The sequence below is a fragment of the Nannospalax galili genome, unplaced genomic scaffold, assembly GCF_000622305.1.
Source record: "Nannospalax galili isolate Female #2095 unplaced genomic scaffold, S.galili_v1.0 scaffold1688, whole genome shotgun sequence".
Taxonomy (NCBI): Eukaryota; Metazoa; Chordata; class Mammalia; order Rodentia; family Spalacidae; genus Nannospalax; species Nannospalax galili.
The window spans coordinates 905,769-914,604 of record NW_008358621.1 but is presented as its reverse complement, the minus strand read 5'-3'; the positions used below and the strand labels follow the sequence as shown (position 1 = coordinate 914,604).

The 8,836-nt window shown below is 51.2% G+C and overlaps 1 protein-coding gene across 1 annotated transcript in view; it reads left to right on the top strand.

The window, feature by feature from the left end:
* Nucleotides 1–251: 251 nt before the first annotated feature.
* Nucleotides 252–8,836, top strand: part of Tas1r2 (taste 1 receptor member 2) — a 24,702-nt gene continuing 16,117 nt past the window's right edge. The window contains exons 1-3 of the mRNA XM_008821812.2: nucleotides 252–442; nucleotides 2,385–2,685; nucleotides 6,681–7,457. Of these exons, the coding sequence (XP_008820034.1) occupies nucleotides 252–442; nucleotides 2,385–2,685; nucleotides 6,681–7,457 (1,269 nt within the window). The remainder of the gene's footprint in view (nucleotides 443–2,384; nucleotides 2,686–6,680; nucleotides 7,458–8,836) is intronic.

The following is an 8,836-nucleotide window of genomic DNA, read 5'->3' as shown; positions in this document are numbered from 1 at the left end:
CTGTTCCCAAACAGGTGGCAAAAAGCTGGGTGTGGCCAAGCCGTCGGGATGCCTTGTCCCCTGCTGGGCCCCCAGAACCTAGCATCCTTCTCCAGCCTCCCTTCCCTCCCCAGAGCCCTCAAGGCTGTCCACCTGTCCCAGGGCAGAATTTTCACTATGTAAATGTCTTTTCACTATGTAAATGCCCCAGTGTCAGAGCAGCATGTCCTGTGAGGCAGGGGCACCTCCTGACACTGTGTCACTCTGCCATCATGGGGACCCAGGCAAGAACACTGTGCCTACTGCTCTTCCTACTGCAGATCTTTACTAAGCCAGCTGAACTGGCAGAGAACTCAGACTTCCACCTGGCTGGGAACTACCTCTTGGGTGGCCTCTTTAGCCTCCATGCCAATGTGAAGAATGTTGCCCACCTAGACTACCTGCAGGTGCCCAAGTGCAATGAGTGAGTCCCCGTGCGAAGCTACAACTGGTGGGCAGGGGGTGGGGGCAGGAACCAGGACTGGGGAGTTTTAGGAGGCCAGAGCCCAGAACACACTTTCTCATTCACTGCCAACCCTCAATCCTAGATCTAGCCTTCTGGTCCCCAATCCTGTCCTTCCCCATGATCTGTGTTAATAAATTTTTAGGCAGTTTTGTTCTATAACCCTGAGACCTGCATCATCCCTATGTCACATTTCTGAAAAGACTTACTGGATGTTTGAGCTCAGAGGGTCTTAGATACTGTCAAAACTTTTGGACATTTTGGCAAATGGGGGCTCCCAGTGAGACTGTGTCAAAACCTCGTTGCCGGGTGCTGTGTTTTTGTCAGACAAAATGTGGTGTTTTGGTAGCGGGCTCTCAGACTGGAAGGGAGTTTTGTAATTTCCAAGGGCTGAGGTTGGAGCTGTGCTTCCAGGAGGGACTTCCTTCTTCCCCCCTCTGTGAGTCCTTTGAGGTGACAGCACCCATTGAAGATTGGGTGGACACTGGAACCATCCTAATCTTTGCCAGAAGGTGGAACGTTCTGGGAGATGAGAAAAGGAGGGAGAGAAGAAAGACTGACTAAAGGTTGACTGTGAGAATTCATTTAGATAACGTTGCTCAGTGGGTGTGAGACTGGAATGTATGTGCCAGAGATGGCACCAAGTATGGTGGTATTGGGCTTTCTGATGTCTGTGATAATGATGAGGTCTATGGTGATGACGGTGCTGATGGCAGAAATATGGTGCTAACACTGATAGGGCAATACTGATGATAGTAAAAATGGGGAACAGTGGTGGTGGCAGCAGAGAGGGTGATGCTGGTAATGGTGGTGATGGAGATGGTGATAGCAATGGCAGTATAGTGATGATGGTAATGGTGTTTGGCCATGGTGGACAGTGGTGGTGGTGATAGTGATGGTGGTGGTGATAGTGGTGGTGGTAGTAATGATGGAGATGGTGGTAGTGATGGCTGAGGTGGTGATGATAGCAATGATGATGGCAGCGGTGATAGTGGTGGTAATGGTATAGTGGTGGTGATGGTGTTGACTATGTTAGTGAGGATGGTGGTCATGGCAGTAATGTTGGTAATGGTGATGGTAGTGGTGATAATGGTGTTAATGGTGACGATGGTACAGTGGTCCTGATGGTGATGATGGTGGTGGCGGTGATGGTGATGGTGGTAGTTATGGTGGCGGTAGTGATGATGGCAGTGGTGGTGATGGTGATAGTGGTGGGTGGTGATGGTGGTGATGGTGGTGATGATGCTGATAGTGGTGGGTGCTGATGGTGGTGGTGGTGGTGGTGATGGTGTCAATAGTGTTGATGGTGATTGTGGTAGTGATGATAGTGATGGTGATTGGTAGTGGGATGATGGTGATAGTGATGATGGTGATAGTGGTGGTGGTGTTGATGGTGTCATTGGTGTTGATGTTGATGGTGATGGTGATAGTGGTAGTGATTGTAGTAGTGATGATGATAGTGATGGTGATGGTGGTGGTGGTGATGGCAGTGTCATGGTCATGATGGAGTACTGGTGGTGATGGTGTTGTTATTGTTCGTAATGATGGTCATAGAGATGAAGTGACAGTGTTGGCAGTTTTGGTGACAGAGATGGTGGGAGATGACACTGACAGCGGAGATGGTAATGATGGGGGAGGTCCCATGGGTGTGGGTGGTCATGGGCGGACAATGGTAGTTATCAAAGGGATCATGGTGTGGCCACAGAGATCACAGTATAGTGGTGGTCACAGGAGGAAGTGGTGACCTTAGAGATGTGCTATGGTGGCAAGGATGTGGTAAAAATGCCAGAATCTTCTGGAGTAGCTCCTTGGCAAGTGGTAGTGGTGCAGGGAAGAGAGCTGTGGTCTGTCTTATTCCTTCTCCTTGCTGTGGACCTGCCCCTCACAGTGTGTGGCCCTGCAGGTTCGACATGAAGGTGCTGGGCTACAACCTCATGCAGGCCATGCGCTTTGCCGTGGAGGAGATCAACAACCATAGCAGCCTGCTGCCAGGCGTGCGGCTGGGCTATGAGATAGTGGACGTGTGCTACCTCTCCAACAATGTCCAGCCCGGGCTCTACTTCCTGGCACAGAATGACGACTTCCTGCCCATCCTCAAAGACTACAGCCAATATGTGCCCCAAGTGGTGGCCGTCATCGGTCCTGACAACTCCGAGTCCACCATCACTGTGTCCAACTTCCTCTCCCTTTTCCTCGTTCCACAGGTGATGGGGCTGGGAGAGGCAGAAGGGTAACTGTCCAGAGGGTCAGAGCCCTTCCCCGTTGACCATGGTAGGAACGTGAGAAGAGACAGACGGCAACCTAGGCTTGGAGACAGACAGACCTGTTAGTAAGCCTGTGACAACTCTTCATCCTTCTGAGCCTTAGTTTCCCTATCTCTGAAGTGGGCCAATGAGCTCTCCATTCCAGGACTGTCACGTGTTGAGGTGGGCAACCTGTAAGAGTTTCCAGCACACAGAATGTGATCCACAGTGCTGTTATTACCAGATAAACATCTTACACAGGAACGAGAACTCAGGGCATGCAGATTAGCTAGCAGTTGACTAGCACAGGGCCTGATTCAGAATAGGCCCTCAGAAAGGGCTATTAGGGGCTGGGGGATGGCTCAGTCAAATGCTGGTCATGCAAACATGGGGACCTACGTTTGGATCCCCAGACCATGTAAAAAGACAGACATAGCAGCCCACATTGTAATCCCAGCACTGAGGGAAGTGGGGTGGAGGCAGGAGGATCCCTGGAGCTCACTGGTCAGTCAGTTCAGTTGAACTGGGGAGCGTTAGGCTCAGTAAGAGACTCTGTCTCAGAAAATGAGGTGGGGGGGAAAAAAAGTTACTGTATGTTGCCAGGCGTGGTGACACATACCTTTAATCCCAGCACTTGGGAGGCAGAGAAAGGCGGACCTCTGTGAGTTCAAGGTCAGCCTGGTCTACATAGTGAGTTCCAGGACAGCTGGGGCTACAGGGAGGCCCTGTCTCAAAAAAAACAAAACAAAACAAAAAAACGGTGGAAAGCAATTGAGGAAGACACCCAATGTCGACCACACAGACATACACACGCACCCATACACACATGTGCACACACAAAGAATTTTAAAAGTGTTACTAGTCTGACTGCTCTTACATTTAAAGCTTTTTATTACATTTTAATTTATTAGGACGAGCATGCACACATGCCATGAATACAGAGATCAGAAAACAACTTGCTGGAATTGGTTCTCACCTTCTACCATGTGGGTCCCAGAGATCAAACTCAGGTCGTCAGGCTTGGCAGCAAGTCCCATTACCCTCTGAGTCATCTTCTCACCAGTCTCTGATGACTATTAATCTATCTCCAGCATCATGGATGCAAGTGCCTGGGCCAGCAGGGGTGTAGTGTATTCATTAGTGAGCACTTGTGGCTCACAGTAGCCTGGGATAGCCATGGGAACTGCTGCTTCAGTTCTTATCTGTAAGGCACTGAGCACAGGGCCAGGCACACAGTAGGTACTCAATATGTGTTAGTACTTTTTTTTTTAAAGTCTTTTTGAGACAGGGTCTCTCTAGCCCCAGCTGTCCTGGAACTCATTATATAGACCAGGCTGGCCTTGAACTCACAGAGATCCACCTGCCTCTGCCTCTGGAGTGCTGGGATTAAAGGCGTGCACCACCACACCCAGCTAATATGTGTTACTACTTTTTAAAAAATTTATTTATGTGTATGTGTGTTTTGTCTGTAAGTGCACCTGTGTCACACAATGCCCATGGAGGTCAGAAGAGGGTGTCTGATCCCCTGGAACTTGAGTTACTGATGGTTGTTAGCCACCGTAGGGGTGTTGGGAACTGAACCCAGATCCTCTGTAAGAGCAGACAGTGCTGCTAACCACGGAGCCATCTCTCCAGCCCCAAGTGTTAATGCTTTTATGTGCAGGACTGAGTTCATCCTTTTATTCATGTTACAAGTATTTACCGAGCACCTACTGTGTGTCGGGGATAATTGTAGGTACTGGGGAAACAGCTGGGAACCAAGCACAGTCCCTGCTGGCATGGAACCTGTCATCATAAATAAATGAATGATGTGAAGGTTAGACAGTGAGAAGTATGGTAGATAAAATGCAAAGCAGAGGGGCTGGAGAGATGGCTCAGCAGCTAAGAGCACTGACTGCTCTTGCAGAGGACCCGGGTTCAATTCCCAGCACCCACATGGCAGCTAACAACTGTCCATAACTCATTTCAGGATATCCGAGGCCCTCTTTTGACCTCTGCGGGCATTGCGTGACCCAGATGCACTTATGTACATTCAGGCAATACACTTATACACATAAAATAAAAATAATTTTTAAAAAGGCAAAGTAGAGCAGGGGAGGGGCAGGCATCAGGAGAGGGGCAGGCATATTTCCGGTGGAGACTGAGACAGGGTAGAGGGAACTGGAATTTACAGCAGGATGATCAGGTGGGCTCACTGACCCCTGGACAAAGACTCAAGGGCCTGAAGGAGCTATGCAGGCATCTAGAAGAACACTTAGGAAGAAGGATGGCAGGTGTGATCCAGGAGGTGCCTGATGGGTTTACAGAACAGAAAGAGTTGAGCCAGAGCCTGGGGGAAAGTAGGAGGGGAAGAAGTTAGAGGCCAGGGTGGTGGTGACTGGGATGGAGTGGAGAGGTAGGTGGCAGGTTGGGCCCCCTCAGGAGAGATCTGAAAGGATTGGCTGATGAGGGTGTGGTGTGTGGTGGGGGGCAGAAGGTCAAGGATGCTGCCGAAGCTTTTGGTTTGAGGACCGGAAGGGACAGATTCTTTGTGGACAGGTGGGAAGGCAGAAGCTCAGAGAGGGCCCGAGTCCAGTGCCAGAAAGGTCATGCTTGAGACAGGCTTGAGACAGGTTTCGACATTTGCAAATCCAAGCCTGAGATTCAGGAGCGAGGTTGGGACCAAGGTTCGATGATGGGGTTGCTGGTCTGGAAATTTCATTTGTATAAGAGGCTCGGTGGGATTAGTAAGGAAGGAGGCGGGGTGGAAGAGAATAGAGGCTGGGAGGATGCACCCATGGATGCTCTGAGGCTGTGAATTCTCAACAAAGGGAAAGAACCAGGAAAGGAGACGAGGCAACCAGTGAGCTGGGAAGGGGACCGAGTATGGGGCTAAGGAGAGCAACGAAGGCATGTGGTTGAAGATGAGTCTGGGATGCTGATGCAAGGAGGAAAGCACGATGCTCAGGACACACGGTAGGTTCTCAGTCAGGGTCACCAGGCGATAAGGAGACTGATGTGGGTCACCTAACCGGGTTGTGGTGTCTAGTAGGCTCTCACAAGTTACTATGGTGATCATGATGATGATAGTGTGAACACAGCGTGGGGGCATGACTCTCGGTTTGTGTTCTAATTTGCTTTCTGTTGCCGTGATAAGATGCTGACCAAAACCAACTTGGGAAGGAAAGGGTTATTTCATCTTACAGGTTACAGCTCATCCTCAAGAGCCAGAGCAGGAGCCAAGGCAGGAATTGAAGGAGACACCACAAAGGAGTGCTGCTGTCCTAGTTTCTCTCTCTGTTGCTGTGACAAAACCCTCTGACCAATACCAACTTGGGGAGGAAAGGGTTTATTTAGCTTACATCTCCCTGGTCACATTTCATCCAGGAGTCCAAGGTAGGAACTCAGGGCAGGAACCTGGAGGCAGGAGCTGGAGCTCAGGTCATGGAGGAATGCTGCTTTCTGGCTTGCTCCCCTGGCCCCTCTCTGCTCAGCCTGGTTTCTTATGCAACACAGGCCCACCTGCCCAGGGGTGGCACCACCCACAGTGGGCTGGACCCTCCCACATCACTCAACAATCAAGAAGGTGCCCCATGAACATGGCCATAGGCCAGTCCAATGAAGGGGGTTCCCCAGTTGAGGCTCCCTCAACCCAGGTGTGTCAAGTTGACACTAAAGCTGTCCAGCACAGCTGCTTACTGGCTTGCTCCCAGGCTCATGGTCAGCTTTCTTTACACAGCTCAGGCACACTTGTGTAGGGGTGGCACCTCCCACAGGGGGTGGGGTCCTCCTACACCAATCAGCAATGTTTCCCCGGCTCTGATGAAAGAAATCCTCACTTGAGCTTCCCTATTCCCAAGTGTGTCCAATTGACAAAATTAGCCATCACCAGTATGTGCTCTCCCTAATGTCACCAGAGTGATGTCAAGCCCCGACCCCCAAGAGGTGGGCTTCAGTGAGTCTCCCTCCTTCTTCAGGTCACCTACAGCGCCATCTCTGACAAGCTTCGGAACAAGCTGCGCTTCCCTGCCATGCTGCGCACGGTGCCCAGCGCCACCCACCACATCGAGGCCATGGTGCAGTTAATGCTCCATTTCCGCTGGAACTGGATAGTGGTGCTGGTGAGCAACGATGACTACGGCCGAGAGAACAGCCAGCTGTTGAGCCAGCGGGTGATCAACACCCGGGACATCTGTATCGCCTTCCAGGAGGTGTTACCCATGCCGGAAGCCAGCCAGGTCTTGACACCTGCGGAGCGCCAGCACCTGAACACCATCCTGGACAAGCTGTGGGGGACCTCGGCGCGCGTGGTGGTGGTGTTCTCCCCGGAGCTGGTCCTGCATAACTTCTTCCAAGAGGTGCTGGCCAGGAACTTCACGGGGATCGTGTGGATAGCCTCTGAGTCTTGGGCCATTGACCCAGTTCTGCACAACTTCACGGAGCTGCGCCACACGGGCACCTTCCTGGGCATCACCATCCAGCAGATGTCCATACCCGGCTTCAGTGACTTCCGCGTGCGCCACGCGGGAGGTGGGCCTCCCACACCCAACAGGACCAACCTGCGGGCCACCTGTAACCAGGACTGCGATGCCTGCCTGAACGCCACAGAGTCATTTAGCAACACGCTGGTGCTGTCCGGAGAGCGCGTGGTCTACAGTGTGTACTCTGCGGTCTATGCTGTGGCCCACGCCCTGCACAGACTCCTGAGCTGTAACGCCAAAAGCTGCCTCACGAAAGAGATCTATCCCTGGCAGGTGAGGGTGCTCTGCGGTTGCCATGGGGACTCAGGGTCTACTTAAAGGGATGTGAAAGAGGCTGCCAGGTAACCCCTGCCCCAGATGCATAGAACCTGAAGTCTTTCTCAGAGTTTAAACAAAGCTATTTTGAAAATTAGCCAAACTTCAAGAGAGTCTTTCCTGGGAGAGTCCGGTGAAACGTGCTGGAAGGAGGTCCTCTGAGACAGAGAGTGCTCCAGTTCCCCCTGCAGCCTCTCCGGGCAGGAGGGCTGGGGGTAGGCTGGTGTGTCTTCCCCTCTGCTCACTGAGACCCCAGGCCAGGTGTATAGATTTTCCCATTGTCTTGCACTGTGTGCCCCTTGCTTTTGACTGGATGTCCTCTGAGTTTTCCAGACCTCACAAAGCCCACCCTCTACTATGAAGTTGTTGCAGGTTTTACAGGGATCAGAGGACCAGAGACTTGCATCAGCCACATACATACAGTCTGTACCTTGCTGCTCTTTTTAAAATTCTTTCACTTATTTTTATTTTATGTGCATGTGTGTTGCCTACATTCATGTAAGTGCACCATGTGTGTGCAATGCCCACAGAGGCCAGAAGAGGGCACTGGATCCCTTGGAACTGGATTTATGGATGGTTGTTAGCCACCATGTGGGTGCTAGGAACTGAACCTGGGTTCTTGACAAGAGCAGCCAGCGCTCTTAGCTGCTGAGGCATCTCTTCCTGTCCACTGCCTTGCTGTTCTTTAAAGCTCCAGGGATTGTCACAGTTTAGAGCCAGTTGTTTCCCCTAGTCCTTCCCAGCTCCTCTCTCTCCTCTTCTCTCCCTTTCAAGGTCCTTATTCATCCCTCTCACTTCTGTAACAGAGAAATTTTCAGTTATTTCTTCAAAGAACTCTTCCTGTTGAGGGCCTGGTGGTACATTCCTGTAATCTAGTACTTGGAAGGCTGAGGCAGGAGTGTCACTGAGAATTTGAGGCCAGCCTGAGTTAGTTAGTGAGACCTAATCTTAAAAAAAGGTGTGGGTTGGGGGGGCTGAGGAGATGGCTCAGTGGGTAATGTGCTTGCTGTGCCAGTATGAGGAAGTGAGTTCAAACTCCCAGCACCCACGTGGGCTTGGTTGCATGTGCCTGTTACCCCAGTGCTGTGGGAGCCAGAGACAGGAGATTGCTGGAGGAGCTGGCTTGGCATCTTGACTCTAGGTTTAGTGAGAGACTCTGTCTAAAAAAACAAGGTGATAAAGCAGGCCTGAAGTCTTCCTCTGGTCTCTCTGCGGGTGCACAGGTGTGTGCATCTGTACATACACATGTATGTACACCTACGTACCTACATACACACTCAACATGTGTACACACACACACACACACACACACACACACACATATATATATATATATA